This window comes from Equus caballus, chromosome 20 (assembly GCF_041296265.1).
Source record: "Equus caballus isolate H_3958 breed thoroughbred chromosome 20, TB-T2T, whole genome shotgun sequence".
Classification (NCBI taxonomy): domain Eukaryota; kingdom Metazoa; phylum Chordata; class Mammalia; order Perissodactyla; family Equidae; genus Equus; species Equus caballus.
The window spans coordinates 44,495,325-44,512,172 of record NC_091703.1 but is presented as its reverse complement, the minus strand read 5'-3'; the positions used below and the strand labels follow the sequence as shown (position 1 = coordinate 44,512,172).

At 58.3% G+C, this 16,848-nt stretch overlaps 3 protein-coding genes across 12 annotated transcripts in view; 1 reads left to right on the top strand and 2 right to left on the bottom strand.

Annotated features, from left to right (window-relative positions):
* The window catches only part of TOMM6 (translocase of outer mitochondrial membrane 6), a 74,157-nt gene extending 72,688 nt beyond the window's left edge, over window positions 1-1,469 (bottom strand). For all 3 annotated transcript variants that reach the window (XM_070245558.1, XM_005603907.4, XM_003363713.5), the window contains exons 1-2: window positions 724-1,469; window positions 125-229 (exon numbers count right to left, since the gene is read on the bottom strand). In XM_070245558.1, coding sequence (XP_070101659.1) covers window positions 133-229; window positions 724-851 — 225 coding nt within the window. In that variant the 5' untranslated portion in view covers window positions 852-1,469 and the 3' untranslated portion in view covers window positions 125-132. The remainder of the gene's footprint in view (window positions 1-124; window positions 230-723) is intronic.
* On the bottom strand, window positions 1,276-6,874 carry PRICKLE4 (prickle planar cell polarity protein 4). Of its 3 annotated transcripts, XM_005603908.4 has the most exons (7): window positions 6,759-6,874; window positions 4,959-5,102; window positions 4,369-4,476; window positions 3,569-3,706; window positions 3,072-3,275; window positions 2,289-2,493; window positions 1,276-1,808 (listed from the first exon to the last, which is right to left on the bottom strand). In XM_005603908.4, exons 2-7 carry the CDS (start codon window positions 5,088-5,090, stop codon window positions 1,435-1,437), a joined length of 1,161 nt encoding a protein of 386 aa, XP_005603965.1. In that variant the 5' UTR covers window positions 5,091-5,102; window positions 6,759-6,874; the 3' UTR covers window positions 1,276-1,434. The 3 variants fall into 3 exon arrangements, with proteins under 3 accessions (XP_005603965.1, XP_001501224.2, XP_070101658.1); XM_001501174.5 differs by having other exon boundaries at window positions 4,959-6,830; XM_070245557.1 differs by having other exon boundaries at window positions 1,276-1,736; window positions 4,959-6,830.
* FRS3 (fibroblast growth factor receptor substrate 3) lies at window positions 1,976-16,442 on the top strand. Of its 6 annotated transcripts, XM_023624918.2 has the most exons (9): window positions 1,976-2,106; window positions 3,487-3,578; window positions 6,329-6,418; window positions 9,287-9,429; window positions 10,440-10,528; window positions 11,522-11,708; window positions 13,695-13,856; window positions 14,668-14,825; window positions 15,108-16,442. In XM_023624918.2, exons 5-9 carry the CDS (start codon window positions 10,463-10,465, stop codon window positions 16,020-16,022), a joined length of 1,488 nt encoding a protein of 495 aa, XP_023480686.1. In that variant the 5' UTR covers window positions 1,976-2,106; window positions 3,487-3,578; window positions 6,329-6,418; window positions 9,287-9,429; window positions 10,440-10,462; the 3' UTR covers window positions 16,023-16,442. The 6 variants fall into 6 exon arrangements, with proteins under 6 accessions (XP_023480686.1, XP_001501207.1, XP_023480685.1 ...); XM_001501157.6 differs by lacking the exon at window positions 6,329-6,418; XM_023624917.2 differs by lacking the exons at window positions 1,976-2,106; window positions 3,487-3,578; window positions 6,329-6,418 and adding an exon at window positions 7,537-7,667.
* The last annotated feature ends 406 nt before the right edge of the window (window positions 16,443-16,848 follow it).

Below are 16,848 nucleotides of genomic sequence, written 5' to 3'. Positions count from 1 at the left end.
AGGAAATTGCCAAGGGTTTTATGTCAAGTCTCTTTCCTATATTTTGTGAATAGATGATATACGTTATTGCTTCTCCCAGCCTCTAGGAATCCTAAGACGCGCAGAGAGGTGGTTAAGTGCTTACCTATCTGGCTACACCCCTGGCTGAGGTGCCATCAGGTCAATGTCACTCAAATTCCTAGCCAGCCAAACTCCTGCAGCAAAAAGTCCCAAATTGAGGATCAAGTTCCTAGAAAAAGAACGTATTCCGTTAACCCCGTGGTCACGGAGTCACCTGTCGTTGGTTAACGAAAGATACTGGGGGAAAAAAGACTTCCCATCACCACTCGGAAAAGTGTCCCCGAGGCAAACGCACTGTTCTAGGAGTGCCGCAGCGTTCATCGTTACATGGTAGGTTGCCCAAGACCCACATAGTTATTTAGAGTTAGCTTCTGTGTCTCATAAGACCAGGATTAAATACAAAGGCCAAGCCAGCACGTGTCCGGGGCCAAAAAGTCGTGCCCCCTCCCCGGTCAGGGTGAGATTCTCTAGACACAGCCCGGTGACTGAAGAGACCGCTGCCGCCGCAGGGGAGCTCTCCCGGCCCGGGACCTCAGCAAAGCACAGCCGGAGCCACTAAGAGGCCAAGAGGCTGGCGGCGTAAAAACCCGGGGGCGCCAACCTCGACGAAGGGAAATAGGGATGCACGCGGGCGCGGAGGGACAAGCTCCCGGGCTCGGTTACCTTCGGAAATCATTCCTATCGGTGGCGAAGCGGTAGACGCCTCGAAGCCAGTCTCCCACGTTGTCCGGAATTTCGGGAGTCTCATTTGCCGAGCCGGCCGCGCTCACGCCAACCCCAGGGGAAGCCATAGCAGCACCTTCGCGCTCCGCAAAGCCTGTCAAGACGCCCCGTGTCGGCGCGGAGGAAGCACGCAACTTCCGGTCTCCCACTTCCGCCGGCCGGCAGGGGGCGCCGTTGCTCCGGGTGTGTCCGACACCCGGAGTAGAGGAACTCTGGCCTCGCGCCCACGACTCTGCAAGGGGAGGAGCAAGGCCCGGCTCTCGTGTCCCCTGGTCCAGTTCCACCTCCGGCTCCCTCCAGGCCCTGGGCGCGCCAAGCCGGTCACCATCACACGTGACGTCTGGGTGATGACTTCATTGGCTCAGGAGGAGGATGCTGGGGATGAGGCTGTCCCAGCCTGTGGGGACGGGGGTAGGGGCTAGCTCACAGGGGATGAATAGCTTTGGGGAATGGGGTTCCCCAAGAAATTCTCCATCAAAAGTCACAGAATGCTCTGGCTGCAAAGGGAGCACTTCAAGTTTATCATCTCGCCGCCTCTCGCAGGCGTGCTCCTGATTGCGTTCAGTCTAGGATTTTTATAGGGAGAGGAGAGCCTCGCTTTCCTGCCTTACAGATCACACCCCCCCACCCGCCCTTTTGAGGGCTGCGCCACTAGCAAATGGTGCAGTGCTTCCTGGAGGTGTCGCTGTCCCCAACTTCGAGGCTTCTGGGGGTCTTCCAGGGCCGGGGAAGGCGCTGGCCTAAGAAAAAGCCTTCGGGTTCTGAGTCAGAGGAAGAGGAGCAGGTGGGACAGGGGGCGTCCTCCTCGGGATCAAGGGGCGTCTCCAGGCGGCCGTGCTCCCGCCCTTTGAGTGCCTCCGCCTTGTCCCCAGCTCGGCGCTCCTGCTCCGGGCTGGACCCAAGGAGCCCCCTCTGGGTTTCTGGACTGGAGCTGGCGGCAGCGGCGAGAAGGGCTGCTCGGGAGATGGTCGCAGTGGTCAGTGGGGCGCGGTCCCCTCTTTCGACTGTTTCGAGCGCCGCCTCCCCTGTTGCGGGTCGCGTCAGAAACGCCCATCTCAGAGCCCCGAGTCTCCCTCTCCCAGATCCGGGCGGGGCGACCCCTGAAGCCAGTCCCAGTTGGGGCCCAGCCTCCCGCCCCGCCCCCGGGCCGTGCGCGCCGCCGCCGCCGCCGCGGCGAGTCCTCTCCGGGCCCCGCCGCCCCCGCCTCCGCCCACCAGAGGGCGGCCGCGGCCCCAGTCCGGGAGCGAGTCCCGCGCCGCAGCCCCAACCGCCGCGCGGGGTGGGTTCGGGAGGCCCTCGGAGCGCTCCGGCCAGGGACGCGCGGTGAGAGCTGCGGGCCCCGAGGCTCGGGTCTGGGGGGTGCGGTGGGGGGGAACGGGGGCGCTGCTGGAGGGACGGGACAGCGTGGGACCGGGGCGAGGGTCCCAGCCCGGGAGAACCCCCTCCTCAGCCCAGTCCAAGCCGCTGCCCCCTTCCCCTTTGATCTGCACCTTCTCCTCCCTTACCAAGGGACGCCCGTCCTTCCGCAGTCGGGGCCCGGCTCGAGCCGGCGTCCGAATAGCGACTCTCAAAGCAGCCGGGGCAGCAGGGGCCGCCCCCCGGCAGGGCATAACGTCCCCCGCCCAAAGGCCCGGCGCAGTCCTGGCAGCAGAAGTGGTTCTCGTGCCAGCGCCATCCCTCGGCCTCAGTGCAGCGCCGGGAGAAGATCAGCTGGGAGTGGGAGAGGGGAACAGCGCATTCATTCATTCATTCATTCACTCATTCATCATCCAGTAACCACACCTTCCACCCGGTTAACGCTAAAGCACGTCTACGGACATTCCCATTTGATCTACTCAGCCACTCTTGGACGCAGGCAGGGCCGATTGGCTTAGCCAGGATCCCCCAGCTAGCAGGTGGCACGGCCTGAAGTGCGACCCGGGTCTCCTGGACTCCCTGCCCAGGGTGCCGCGCTGCCGCTAGTGCCGACATTAAAGGAGTTCCTCGCATGGTCAGGCACAGCACTGGGCACTGGCATACTGAGACGAACGTCTGTCCAAGAGTCCCTGCTCTGGACAAATTCTCTCAGTCCAAGAAAATTTGGGGGACTCTCCTTGCGGGGGTTGGGGGCACAAAGGCAACGGGTCCCACATGCCCAGAACTCAAGTCACAGCACAGGGAACACAAAGGTCCCGGGCGGTTCCTAGTTCTCCGTACTGCACTCCGCGGTACTGGGAGAGGTGTCCCTTTACATCCTGCCACACTGGATCCTGGGCAGATCCCCCCAGCCCCTCCCCTCGGGGCTGTACCTGGTCACAAGCAGGGCAGCGCGGCCGCAGCAGCTCAGCATGATGACGGCCGCAGTAGAGATGCCCATCGTGGTAGAAGTAGATGAGGTTCATCAGGACCTGGCCACAGGCTTGGCAAGCGAAGCAAGCCCGGTGCCAGCAGCGCCGCTCTCCTGCCCGGGCTGCGAACACTCCGTACTCCCCTGGCCTCAGCCGCTCTCTGCACTGCCGGCGGGGGTGCTGGGCTGATCAGAGGCGTCACCACCCTCCTAGCTTCCCTCCTGGCTCTTCCACCCCAACCCCAACCCAACTGTTTTCCCCATACCCCTGGCAAAGCCACCTCTACTATAGGCTCCACCAAGAACCCCTAGACTTGGTTTCCCTTTTTCTTCAAGTTTGCCAAACTGTCAATCCCCAAACCCCTTTCTCCCACCAGAGTCCCAGAAGCTAGCCCATTCTGCAGAAGTGAGAGGACACAGAGCAGAGGAAGGGGAATATTGAGGCCGGGGACTACATACCTTCTCACAGGTGCGTTCTTCCAGCTTGGGAGGTACCAGGCAGGCCACCCCCTGTCCCAGGGCCTCCCGCCTCCGCTGGGCACAGAAGAGCCGCAGCTCCGCCAGCTCCTCCTCCCCAAGGGCCAGGCAGTAGCGCTCCTGCAGAAACAGGCCTCCACTGTGACTGGGAGATCCCCAGCAGGCAAGACTGAAGATTGATTGGAGAGAAGGCTTAGCTGCTGGGTCAAAGGAAGGCTGTAGAACCTCAAGGAGGTGCAAGAGATGACAGCATAGAAAGGCATTGAGGAGGAGAGGGGAAAGTCTCACTTCCCCCTAGAATGATCATCCCTCAGGTCCTGACAGCCCCGCAGCACTCAGCCCTGTCACCATATATTTAGGTCCTTGCGCCCAATGAATGGCAGCTCCATATCGCTTCCCATTGTGTTTTCCCTATTTATTCCATATTCTGTTTTGCCTCCCCAATGGAACTGTAAGCCTTTAGGCTGGGGACACGTAGGGCCTCAATAAATATTTAACAACTATACTCACTACATTTGTACATTCCATTATCAGTTTTGAAAGTCGTTCACGTCCATTTTCTCATTTGCTCTTCAACTAACCACTGTGGTGGGCAGAGCAGATGGTACTGCACCCATTATGCAGACGTAACAACTCAGGCTGGGGGTGGGAGGTGACTTCCCCCATTAGTGGCATAGCTAGGCCTTAAATGCATGTCCCTTGACTTCGGAACCAAGGTTCTTCCCGCAAAAAGTAAAGAGAGGGAAGGAAGAGAGAAGGAAGCTGGGCGGAGGGAGACCCACATCGCTGTCCTGTGGAGGGAGCTGCTGCAGGAGGGTCCGAAGCCGAGGCCAGTTGGGGGCTTGGCTGGTATCCAGGCCAGGGAGCCCCAATCTCAGAACTTCAGGATCCTGAGGAGACACAGCAGAGGGAGAGGAGTGAAGCTAGGTTTTTCCTCCCTTCCCCTTCTTTCCTCCCCTCCTCACTGCAACCTCCTCTCCGAGCTGGAACAACTTCCAAGCACTCTCCTCCATTTGGAGGATCCTTCTTCAAGACATAAGGACCGCTGACCCACTCCTGCATTTGTGGTCTGATTGAGGGAGGTTGGGGAGATCCCACGCCCCGAGTCAGCTTCCCTTCTTATGCTTGAAGTCACCTCCTTCACTCTGTAGGGCCAAAGCCCCCAGGGTCTGCCTTGACAACACAGATCCCCTGGGAGAGGTAATGCGAATAAGGTTAAAGTCGAACCCCCATATCCTGAGGGCGCTGTAGAGACAGGGATTCCTGAAAAAGGCTGCAAGACGTCAGGCACAAAGGTATTGGTGGGAATGCGCGGAGCTCCAAAGGATGGAGGGCATGTTGATCTCAGAGGGAAGCGGGGCACTCATCCTACCTGAGCAGAGGTCTCCTCAGGGTCCTCCTCTGCCAGGTGGCCTGCGTGGCTGTCTGAGCTGGCTGGTGGACCTGGCTCCAGGGGGTCGAGGCTCTCCCCTCGGTGGGACCAGACAGAGTTCAGCACTGACATTGCTAGCAAAGTCTGCCCAGAAAACAAAAACACCTCCCATTGCTTGGGCCCTGACAATGTGCTAGGCAGCGCTGGGTGCTGTACAGGCATTGTCTCACTCACTCCTCCCAACCACCAGGTAAGTTAGGTGTATTCTTGTCCCCATTTTTCGGATGGCCAAAAGGAGGCTCGGTGAGCATAAATGGTATGCCCAAAGTCACACAGCTAGTAAGCGGCAGAGCCAGATGTTGAGGCCAGGACTTTCGGCTCCAGAGTTTCTGAAGCTCCAAGTCTGGGGTCTCCCAAGATTGGGATGGAGTTTTGGAAGAGGAGGCCCACAGTGGAAGGAGAGGGCATTTTGCCTTTCTGGTGAGCCTTCTCCCCATCTCCTCAGCCCCAAGATTTAGCACCTAATGTTTCTCTTTGCTCCCTGTGTCTCTCTCAGCTCCTCATCTAGTCTATAAACTCCCCGAGGACAGAGGAAACTCTTGTGTTTCTATCTTCTATAGACAGTGGCAATTTCATTACATAATTCTAAGCACATCTCTTCAGCCCTCCTCTGGGCCAGCCCTGGTAGGACTGCAGTATCCTGGGGGTGGGGTGGGGGGGTGACTAATGAATTAGAAAAGGCATGGGCCCTGCCCTCAAGGAGTTCATAGTCTAGTGGGTAAACAGAGATCAAACCAGGCAGAATGGGGCCAGCGCTGTGGGCAGATATACACAGCACCCTAGGAAGAAATAGAACCAGAGCAAACTTTAGGAGGAGGTTGCTTTTGAGAGCTGAGATGGATTCTGATGGCAGCTGGGCACAGGAGGCCCATCAGCAGTCCTTGGCCTCTATAAGACCCAGCTCTCAGGTTAGGACCAGGGTCTAAACTACAACAGTTATATTCCTTCCCAGCCCTGAAGCCCCCTGAGCCCCGCTTCCGATGTCCTGTGCCACCCTTCCCGGCTTCCTGGCTCCACACCCCTCTGCTTCCTTCCTGTTCGGTCCCTCAGGTCGTTTCCTGTGGAAGGCAGCCAGGATGGGCTGTTCACACTCAGGGCCACTTCCCCTAACAGAGCTGCCCCTGCCCCAGGCAGCAAGAGGTGCTTGGGGGAGGGGGTGGGCATGGGAACGGGGGCGGGGGAGGCGGGAGCATCCGGAGTTCCAGAAGGGGACTTGCACTCTCTCTTCTAGGTTAGTTCTAGTTTGCATGAAATTGTCCCACACACAAACAACGCTCAGAAATCAGCCCTCACCCTTCCATCCCTCCCAGGGCGGCCTAACTCCACCTCCACTTAGCATCGGACCCCACCTTACTAACTTGCTGATTCCTCCCAGAATTCGCCGCCCGCTTCTCCCTCAGGTAAGAGACAAGGCTGAACCCCAGCTCCCGGCCCCCGCGCAGGCGCAGCCAGGTTCAGGAGCTCTCTTCCCAACCGCCCCCGGCCATGAAAAGCAGACCCCGAGCGACCCTAGGGACTGGGGAGGTAGAGGGACGGGGAGGTTTCCCGGGACAGTGAGAGGGAGAAGGGGAGGAGAAGTGTCCGGTCCCGCCAAGTGCCCTCTGGACAGATCCCCAAAGTTTTTCTTGGACTTCGCTGGGCCCATCTTTGAGGCGGGGCGTGGTGTGGTTCCCGACTCCGCTGCGGTGCGCAGGCTGGCTGCTGGGAGTCCAGGAAAGGGGGACTCCGCCGGGGTCTCACCCTTGCTGCGCGCCGCTGTCCGGGCCGTTCTGGACAGATCCCGCCGCCAAGCGCCTAACCGGGTCCCCACCCTGAGGCCTCAGCGCCCGCCTCTGCCCGCCCTGGGAGTGCGTGGCCCTTCCTCTCCCACGCCCCCTGCAGCCCTTGCCCGCCCCTCCGGGATGGCAGAGCGGGAAGCTCGGGGAGGGGCCTGGGGCTGCAGACGGAGGAAAAGATTTGTGGGATCTCGGGGGGTGGAAAGTGTGCAGGCTCCACTGCCCCCTCTCGGTGTGGGGACCGCGCCCCCGCGGGGCCGAAGTAGACACCTGGGAGCCGCGCTTATCCTGGGTCCTCAGACACTAGCTGAACAGAACGCCTTTCGGAGCCTGCACGTCCCCCGAGACCCTCCCTCTGGCCTCCTAGCCCCGCCCCTCTCAGTGTGTCCCACCTCCTCTAGTTTCCTCCCCCTTGTCCCCAGCCCTTTTCCGAGGTCCTTCGTCCTGCCCTTCTCCCTTCCGTCCCTTCGGACCCCTCCTCTATCTTTTGTATTTCTCCCCCATCCTCGTCCACTTTCTGATCTCGGGCATGGAAATCTCTGGGTCCACCTCTGGTCCCCTCGGCCCCGCCCCCGCCCCAGGCTCCGCCCCGCCCCGCCCCGCCAGGCTCGCCCAGCCGCTGGCCAGGAGCGCCCTCTGGCGTCTGCGCATGCTCCCTGCTCCCGACTGCAAAGTCCTCCAAAGGGACCTTCTAGGCTGCGCGCCGGTCGCCCCCGATCGGGTCCGCCCGCCCGCAGCGTCTCGTTGGTGCTGCCGGTGACCTCCGACCCCGCGGCCGCGGGGCGGGGTGGGGAGGCCTTAGCTCCGGGCGGGCGGCGGCTGCTGCAGCGGGACCCGGGAGCGGGGCCCGGCGCCGCCGGGGCCGCGGGGCGATGTGAGTCGGGGCGCGGCGGGGCGGGGACGAGGCGGCTCCACCGAGGCCGCACCGCGCCGCGCCGCAGTCTCCGCTCGCTCCCGAGGAAGCCCAGGGCGGCGGGCGGCGGAGCCCCGGGGCTGGGGGCGGGGATCCAGGGACGACGCGCGGCCCCGACCTCCCCCATTCCTTCCCAGTGTCTGGAAATTCCCCTGACCACCCTGCAACCTAAACTGGCCTCCCATTCCGCAGCACCGCCCCCACCCCCACTTCCCGGACACACCTTCGCGTGTCCTGGAGCCCTCGGAACCCCCTCACTCCTGCGAATTCCCCTGCTAGACCCACAGAGCCACCATTCTCCCTGGATGTCCCCCAGTGTTTCCACCGCCCTGAAATTCCTCAGATCCTTCATACCCTTATTCCTTTTGCACCATGCTCAAATCCAAAACACTCGCTCACGTTTCCCGCAGCCCGCTCATATGTTTTGCGTGCCCACGGCCCCCTCTAACTCCCGCCCCCAGTCCACACCTATCCCAGACCAGACCCCCTCCTCCCCTCCCACCTCACGGACTGTCATGATGTGCCCTGATATCTTAAAGAGAAGAGAAGGGGTCAGGAAAAGGTGCAATGCCCCCCACCCCCCAGCTTACACCCTGTAGTTCTTGCCTTCACCCCCAGCTCTCTGTTGGTGGCTCAAGCCCAGTGTTTTCCCAGCCGCCTGGCAATAGGCTGTGACCCCTCCCGCAGTCTGCTTTCTCCTTCCAGAGAATAAGCCAGGCCGAGAGGGCGGGGGTCCTTTTACCTGGAGAGTTGTCCAAGGATGCGGAGCACAGGGGCCCTGGGCAATGACATTGTTGTTCCAGAGCAGGAGGGTGGCATGTCAAGGGTCCCGGCTTGTGGACTTGTCTACCTGAGGCCAGATCCCTGAAATTTGGTTTATTGTTAGCATTTATGTTAAAATTTTAGGACTTTCAGAGCTTGGAGAACAGAAAATTGATCAAGCTTCCAAATGTTAGATTGAAGGAGCCTGTCTTGGGAAAGGAAAATGTCGATTTTAATGATATTTGTCCTACATCCTGCCTCTAGAGATTATTTAAGCTAGAAGCTTTACAGATATTACACAGTGTACAGATGTTTCCCTTAAAAACTAAGGCCTTGGTGTGGGAGTTGGAGGTGTTGGGGGGGATTGACTTGGCAGTGTCTCTCAGATACTTGCTAGCAACAAAACAGATTCGAATGTTGCCTTCCTGAATCTTAAACTAGCTCTCTTTCCAACACATTATAGTGTCGTTTTGAGAAAGCTCTTTGTGGGGTTCAAGTTCTCTGCAAAGGTAAGGTGGTGGTTTTGGTGTTGGTTGTAACAGGATTCAGATGGGGTCTGAAGGCAACTTAAAAGGTCTTGGGCTGTCTCAGACTTCAGACTCATTGGTGCTCTGGGAGTCTCTCTCTCAGGGCCTCTGGGGCTTGGAATTAGTGGTCCCTTTGCCCTTGATCTCACTTTCTTCATTGGTTTTTCTGTTCCATTAGGACCTGGAACAGATATCCAGATGGGATGGACTAAAAGCGAGTCAGGTTCCTTAACAATTGGAGGTGAGGATGGAAGTTTTCCACTAACCTGTGGTCTCTGTCTCCTATGCTAGGTGAGCCAAGGTGTGTCCCAGAGGAATCCAGGTGACTTCTCTGCAGCCTGCTTGCCATGACGCCCCACCAAGAACAGGGGGAATAAAGTGGAGGTCTTTCCCCATGCCCCTCCCGTGGTCAGCTCCCCGATGGCCTGGGTGAGGTGAGAGCTGTGTATAGGAGCCACTTTGCAGGAGTATCCTAAGTTGGGAGAAATGGAGCATGCAGGTCAGGATTGATCAAGGCTTACACATTGAGCTGGCGTTCTAGAAGGATAATCTAATCTCACAGACTCATATCTTACAGCAAGTTGCAGCCCCTTAATTTCTAGACAGGATTGGCCCATGCGTTTGCTTGCTCCCTCAAGTGGTGTCCTTCCCATCCTAGGCACAGACCCAACTGTTGTGACATATAATCCAAGTGCCATAATCCTGGAGGGAAAAGCCAGATGGTAAGACCTCTAGTCTCCCCTTTGGACAAAGGGGAGCAAACTCAGCATTTATTTTTTCAGTGGAGAAATACCTAATCAGGATTAGCAACACTGTGGTCTGTTTTAAATGCTCAGTCTGCTAAATGTATCTTTCGACCATAAGGTAACACCTCATTTGAAGAGAACATCAAAGAGATAAATTGAGGTGGATGTTGGAATGGTAGTGAGGTAGGAAAAGAGAGAACTTGGATGAGATGGGATGGGCAAGGTGAGAAAGGAGGAAAAAGGAGAAGAGTGCAGGCCAGAGTGTCTGGGACGCCCAAGTTACAGTTTCTTTGCCGAACCTGGCTGAGGGCCCTGGACTGGTACCCAGCTCCTGATGACGTCACTGCTTCTGGGTCCCTACTTTTGTCCATGATGCTCCTCCTGCCCAGGCTTCCCTTCCCTTTCATTACATCAGCCAGGATCCTCCATACTTCTCAAGGTCCAGATTTCATGTGGCCTCTGCGGAGCTCTCTCCATCCCCCCGTCAGCATTAATCCTTCACACATCCTAACTTGAATTAAGTTTATCCACTGTGGCTCTGGCCCTGGACTGAGAGTGGGAACTCCTTGAGGGAGAGACTGTGGCATACAGTTCCTTGGACAGAATAGGTGATCACATCAAGGTGGTTCTGAGGTCCCCAGAGCAGGGCTTTTTGGAGCTGACCTTGATAGCTTCTTACCCCTTCTGCTTCTCCCTAGGGCGGGCTGGCTGCTCTGACACCATGGGGAGCTGCTGCAGCTGCCTGAACAGAGACAGCGTCCCAGACAACCACCCCACCAAGTTCAAGGTACCCACAGCCTGCTCCTCTCCCGAGTTCCCACCAGAGCCTCCTGGGCTCAGGCCCCGAGCTGTCGAGTTGCCTCAGCCACCCTGGAGAAGGCAGAATGACAGGCCAAGGCTGTGCGCTCCTGAAGACTCCTCCAGCTCAGGGCCTCTGAAGGGCCTGAGGACCAGGGGCCCAGGCCACTGCCATCTGTGCAGCTCTTGGTACTACCAAGAAGGAGGAAATGCCACAATAATGCAGCAAAAATGATGCTTTTAGAACATTCGCTCCTGTCACTGTGTCTTTGTAACTTTACATCTAACTTCTTTGGAGAAAGCAGCAAAAGTCTCTATTTGTGAGTTAATGTATATAAAGTATTTAGAACAGTGCTTAACACATGGTAAGCACTATATGAGGGTCTGCTGTTGGCTTTGGGAGGCTAGGGCCAGGACCAATGGACCTGCATACCCCTGGCCTTTGCCACCTCCCCCTTCCCTGTAGGGGGAGCCTCCTCCTCCCCCTGGGCTGTGGAGGCACGGGTTGCGCTTGCTCACCAGCAGAGGGAGCCCTCAGCAAGGCTCTGCAGTTGGGGAGGTGGTGGAGGCGGAGGTATTGGCTCTGCCTTGCGGTCGACTCTCCCAGGGTCTTCAGATTCTGAAACTTGTGATCAACCCCTTCCCGTGTTAACATCTAGTCCTTGGGTACTAAGCCATGGACTGGACTGTCCGAGGTCATCTCACCTTGGTCATCTAACCGTCTGACCTTGGAGGTCAACTAACCACCCCTCCCCTCACTGTCCAAATGACAGAACTGAGGCTTAGAGAACTGTCGTGGGTCAGTGGCACTGCTTGGCCCAGCCCGAGTAGTCACTTGGCGTTCAGTAGTGCTTGCGGTAGAATCAGGGAGCCCCTCGGTGCCCCCAGCTCTGGCCCTGCGTCGGCCTGCCTCCCTGTGGCTCAGGAACCCATCCACACACTTGTTGGACTCATCATTGATCCTCTGTCCCCTGCCCCCCAGGTGACAAATGTGGATGACGAGGGGGTGGAGCTGGGCTCCGGAGTGATGGAGCTGACGCAGAGCGAGCTGGTGCTGCACCTGCATCGTCGTGAGGCTGTCCGCTGGCCCTACCTCTGTCTGCGGCGCTATGGCTACGACTCCAACCTCTTCTCCTTTGAGAGTGGCCGCCGGTGTCAGACGGGCCAGGGTGAGTACCAGCCCTTGCCCCGTGCTGGGATAGGGGCTTGTGCGCCTGGGGCAGATACTAGGGCTGGAAGTCAGCTCACGGGACTGTGGGGAAGTCTCTTGACTGGGCAGGTATTGCTCAGAGGAGAGGGTCATAGCCAAGAGCACACAGCATGTTAATGCACAATAAGCGGACTCCCAGGCCAGTGCTCTTTCTGTTCGCTCATTGCAGCTCTGGTCTGGGTCCGTTTGTGGGCGTATTTGTTGCACAGCCCAGGGGAAACAGCCAGTGCTCCCAGGCCAGAGGCTGCCTGGGAAAGCAAGCGATTCCTCCTGCCTCTGTTACTCAGTTTCAAGGGTCTCTGTTGCCCCCTAAGTAGGAACAAACTTTCTTCTGCAGCCCCAAGTCACATACCCTGGACCCTGTGACTAATGAAAGGTCAGGCCGGAGGTTCTGGCTGCCTTGGGGCTGAGTGGCTTGGGAGTGGTAGGTTTGGGGAGGCAGGACTCTTGGGTCCCTAATGTACAGAGGAATCCTCAAGAGGTTCGTGTTTGTCCCCCGTCACCTGTGGGCAGTGGAGTGTGATATCTTCTCCCGTCCTCCCCAAACTCTCTGCAGCCAGAGGTCAGAGAGTGATGGGTTGTTCCATGAGGTCAAGGCTGGAGCCAGCCATGGCTCTTTGAAGGAGCGGCTGGTCTGGACTTATCTTTTAGGACTAGATCTAAGCTCTGCAGAAGGAGTCCCGCCCAGGATTGTGTTAAATGCAGTTGGGGGTTGTGACTGCAGAGATGGGATGACGGAGCTCCTCTGACGAGGCTGCCAACGCGACAGTGAGTCTCTGAGGCTGTGTTGGCTGGCGAGCATCTTACCCTGGGAGCTCAGGCGGCAGAGGCACTTAACACTGGCTAAGCTGAGAGAGGGGAGGAAGGGCCTTCCCTGCTCCGGGTGGTGTTTGATCCCCGAGGGGCTGCCCTGGGCCCCAGCACAGGCTTCTCCTAAAGCTGTGGGCTTTCTCAGCCTCTTCTAGCCCTCAACACATCTTGCCTGAATAGTCCTTCTTCTTCCCTTCTATCCTTCCTATCCCGTGCCTGCAAACCTCAGCTGTCCCGCACCCCAGCCTAGTTTATTTGTCTTTGTTGTGGCTCGACGCATGCACACACCCAACTAGCCTCCCCTCAGTCCTGGGCCCCACTGTTACAGAGGAATGCAGAATTCCACGCTGGCCCAACACCCCAAGGGCATCTTTAGATTCCCTGAGTCACGGGTGCTCAGCCCAGTCCTGCTGTCCCCGGGATTGTGAGTTGCCACAGTGGAGTCTGAGGGGCTGTAGGGCCAGCTGCATTAAGGAGCCACGCGATCGCCTTGATGTATTTGTCCGTCAGCTAGTGGCCCATCCGTTCTCCCTCTCTGCACCGGAGTTTAGGCTCCAGGAGGTCAGGGGCTCTACACGGTGGACACCTGCTCTCTGACCGGGCACTGGGCTAAGCACCCAGTGAATGAGCAGGAAACGGGACAGACCCTCCTGCCCTCACGATGCTCAGAGGCTGTTGGGCAGCACGCTGAGGGCTGGTGCCCTGGATGGAGCTTATTTTTCTGGGGAGCAAATAACCTGGGTGGTCAGAGGGAGCTGGGGGAGCGTGTGGAGTGGAGTGGTCACTCATCCACTGCTATCCTTTTCCACTTCGATTTTTACTTCTTTTCCCCTCACCCCTCATCCTTATCAAATGATTTAGCCTCAGAGGAATATAGCTGAAGTGTTAGATCTCAAGATGATGGTAATGAGTAGTAGGGGGCAAGGGGCCTTGGTCATGGCTCCTCCCATGGCTCTTGGGTTTTAGAGTGGCTGGGAAGAGTGCTGAGGATGAGGAGGGGCTCTCCGGCCCCCCGCAGGCCTGGGACTGGAGGTCAGGGACATTTCCTGAGCTTTGTGCAACTGTGCAGCCTCTCTGGTCCTTCCCTATTGGGCACAGGGTCAGAGGAGCCTCCTTTCTTCCTCTTCTTCTTCAGGGATATTTGCATTCAAGTGCTCCCGGGCCGAGGAAATCTTCAACCTCCTTCAGGATCTGATGCAGTGCAACAGCATCAATGTGATGGAAGAGCCAGTCATCATCACTCGCAACAGCCACCCGGCTGAGCTCGACCTCCCTCGGGCCCCCCAGCCGCCCACTGGTGAGGAGCCCCGCACCCTCGGTACCCAGTACACACGCGCCCACGCACACGTAAGCACAGGCCCAGGAAGCCCCAGCCTGGGAGGCGCGAGGCAGGCAGACAGGTGGGAGGATGGCTGGGTGAGCCAGCCTTCCAGGACACTCATCCGTCATCAGAGCCACTCTTGGGATGCGTAAGTCCTGGCCCGGGCCAATCAGGTGACTCAAGCTGAGGCTGGGGAGTCCTAGGCCTTGAATCGACTGATGGTCGGGGACCAGACAGGAAGACATAGGTTTCCATGGAAACGACAGTCTGGAGCTGTTTTGCTTCCTTCCTTCTGTCTCCTGGGTCATACCCACATACCTTTCCTGATGGCTGGTGCAGGCGTCTCTGCCCATGACTCTTTTCTGGAGAGGTTCCCACAGTTTCTGCTTGTTCATCCACGGAGTCTGCACTGAGCGCCTGCTGTTTGTGCACTCCATGGTCTGGCCCGTGGGGGCAGAAGAAATGGAAACACAGTCCCTGATTTCGAGGAGCTTCCCTCGAGCTTGCTAGCAGAGCTAGAATGAGGTGAAGGGACAGTCCGGTAATGACTAGGTATGCCTCGACTGTTTCAGATAAGGCTGTTGTGGGGGAGGTCGGGCTCAAGCTGAGCTCTGAGGGACAGGGCCGAGTTTGGAGAACAGAGAGGCATAAGATGATGGAGACTGCCGGTTCCCTGGGGGTGCCCAGGGAGCGTCTCCCCTCCCATTAGAGGAGTCCCAGGATGCCACACACATGGTCACAGGTGGTTTAAGGCCCCCTTATCTGGGCTTGTCTCTTCTGCGCCCAGCTCTAGGCTACACTGTCTCCAGCTTCTCCAACGGCTTCCCGGGCTGCCCGGGAGAGGGCCCGCGGTTCTCAGCGCCCCGGCGCCCCTCGACAAGTAGCCTGCGACACCCCTCGCTTGGGGAAGAGTCCACCCATGCCCTCATTGCCCCTGACGAACAGGTGAGCAGGCTGCTGCCCTGCCCTCCTCGTTGGGCTGGGTCGGATGGGGGGTCGGGACATGTGGTGTCTCCTCCCAGTAGGGATCATGGGAGGGAGGAAAATTGATAGGGTCCCTTCCTGTTGCCAGAAAGGGAGGCAGCTTCCCTGGAAGGTTTGGAGGACAAGGAAGAGGAGGAAACCCCAGCTCTTTTCCCTGTGCTTCTCATCTGTCATCCTAACCCTTCTGTTCTCTCCTTGCTCCCTGCCCTTGGACCTCCTGCTTCTTTGGACTCTTTCCCCTAGTCCCACACCTACGTCAACACGCCGACTGGTGAGGATGACCACCGCACGAGCCGGCACTGCCTGCAGCCCCTGCCTGAGGGTCGGGCACCCTTCCCTCCTCAGGCCCAGGGCCCCGATGCACGGGACCCGCAGGTGTTCTTGCAGCCAGGCCAGGTGAAGTTTGTGTTGGGCCCGACCCCTGCTCGGCGGCACATGATGAAGTGCCAGGGCCTCTGCCCCAGCCTGCATGACCACCCCCAGCACCACAACAACAATGAGGGCTCTTCCGAGTGCCCGGCCCAGCCCAAGTGCACCTATGAGAACGTCAGCGGGGGGCTGCGGCCAGGGGCCAGCTGGAGACTGAGCCCAGAGGAGCCGGGCTGGACTGGCCTTGCCCACCGCAGGGCCGCCCTGCTGCACTACGAGAACCTGCCCTCCCTGCCCCCTGTGTGGGAGAGCCAAGCCCAGCAGCTGGGGGAGGAGGCCGGGGATGATGGGGACTCGAGGGACGGGCTCACACCCTCCTCCAATGGCTTCCCTGATGGCGAGGAGGACGAGACCCCCCTGCAGAAGCCCACCAGCACCCGGGCTGCCCTCCGCAGCCACAGCAGCTTCCCTGTGCCACTGACCCGCCGCCGAGGCTCCCCGAGGGTCTTCAACTTTGATTTCCGCCGCCCAGGCCCTGAGCCCCCAAGGCAGCTCAACTACATCCAGGTGGAGCTGAAGGGCTGGGGCGGAGACCGTCCCAAGGGGCCCCAGAACCCCTCAGTCCCCCGAGCCCTTGTGCCCACCACCCACCCTGCCCGCAGCTCAGATTCCTATGCCGTGATTGACCTCAAAAAGACCGTGGCCATGTCCAACCTGCAGAGGGCTCTGCCCCGAGATGATGGCACCGCTAGGAAGACCCGGCACAACAGCACCGACCTGCCTCTGTAGGGACTTCCCTCCGCCCCGCCACGGTCCAGCCTCCGCCTCACGTTCCGTCCTCTGAACCCACACTCCCAGGGTTCAAGGTCGCTTCACAGAAGGGCATTGAGGTGGGACCAGATGCTTCCCCGTGCTGGTCGGAGTCCCTAAAGATATCAGCCACTGAGTGTCCTGGTCTCCAAGTTGGGGAGAGAAGAGGGTGACCAGGCAAGGAGGGAGCCACGATGGAAACTGTGAAGGGTCCCTGTGATTGCATTTAGCACCCTCCCGTTATGTCCATTTGTCTTGTCTGCCGTCTGCGTGTTTTTTTTGGTTGAAATTTTGGAACATTTTGTACCTGTTGATTTTATTTATCAGTTTATTTTTCTATTTATTGTTTTAAATGTAATTTAACATATTTATTATTAATATAATTATTTTTAAATTCTGGCTTGGTGGATCATGTCAAAGTCTTGGGGAGTCTTTTCTGGCATGGTTCTGGGGGCGCGTAGGGGAGGCCCAAGAGAGGGAGGGGCTTCATTCCGGGAAGTCTGGTGTGGTTGTGGTTTTGGGGACAAGTCTTTTTCTTTTTCTTTCTCCATTTCTTTTTCTCCTCCAAGAAGTCCTGGCCCACAACTTAAAGTTGTCAGAGGTGGATGCTCTATCAGAGGAAAGTGGCAGACAGGACAGCTAGAGTCCTAGATGCAGAGGGGAGATCTGTAATGAGATAAAACCCTGGCCCTCTGAGACTGGCAATGGGCGGGGGGATGGTGGGGACGTGCTGGACCAGATTCACCTTCTCTAGAACCACTCACTCATTCTCCTTTCTGCCACCAGGCCGGGTCTCAATGGGTGC

What these genes read in the sequence shown, in the direction of transcription:
- PRICKLE4 (XM_001501174.5), bottom strand. Translation starts at nt 5,180, where the DNA reads ATGCCTGTACAGCACCCAGCGCTGCCTAGCACATTGTCAGGGCCCAAG. An exon ending in TCCCTCCACAGGACAGCGAT is followed by an intron (nt 3,707 to 4,368) that starts GTGGGTCTCCCT and finishes CTGTTTCTGCAG; the next exon opens with GAGCGCTACTGCCTGGCCCT. An exon ending in GCTGCCCTGCTTGTGACCAG is followed by an intron (nt 2,494 to 3,071) that starts GTACAGCCCCGA and finishes TCCCACTCCCAG; the next exon opens with CTGATCTTCTCCCGGCGCTG.
- FRS3 (XM_070245555.1), top strand. Translation starts at nt 9,194, where the DNA reads ATGGGATGGACTAAAAGCGAGTCAGGTTCCTTAACAATTGGAG. An exon ending in ACCACCCCACCAAGTTCAAG is followed by an intron (nt 10,529 to 11,521) that starts GTACCCACAGCC and finishes CCTGCCCCCCAG; the next exon opens with GTGACAAATGTGGATGACGA. An exon ending in GGCCCCCCAGCCGCCCACTG is followed by an intron (nt 13,857 to 14,667) that starts GTGAGGAGCCCC and finishes TTCTGCGCCCAG; the next exon opens with CTCTAGGCTACACTGTCTCC.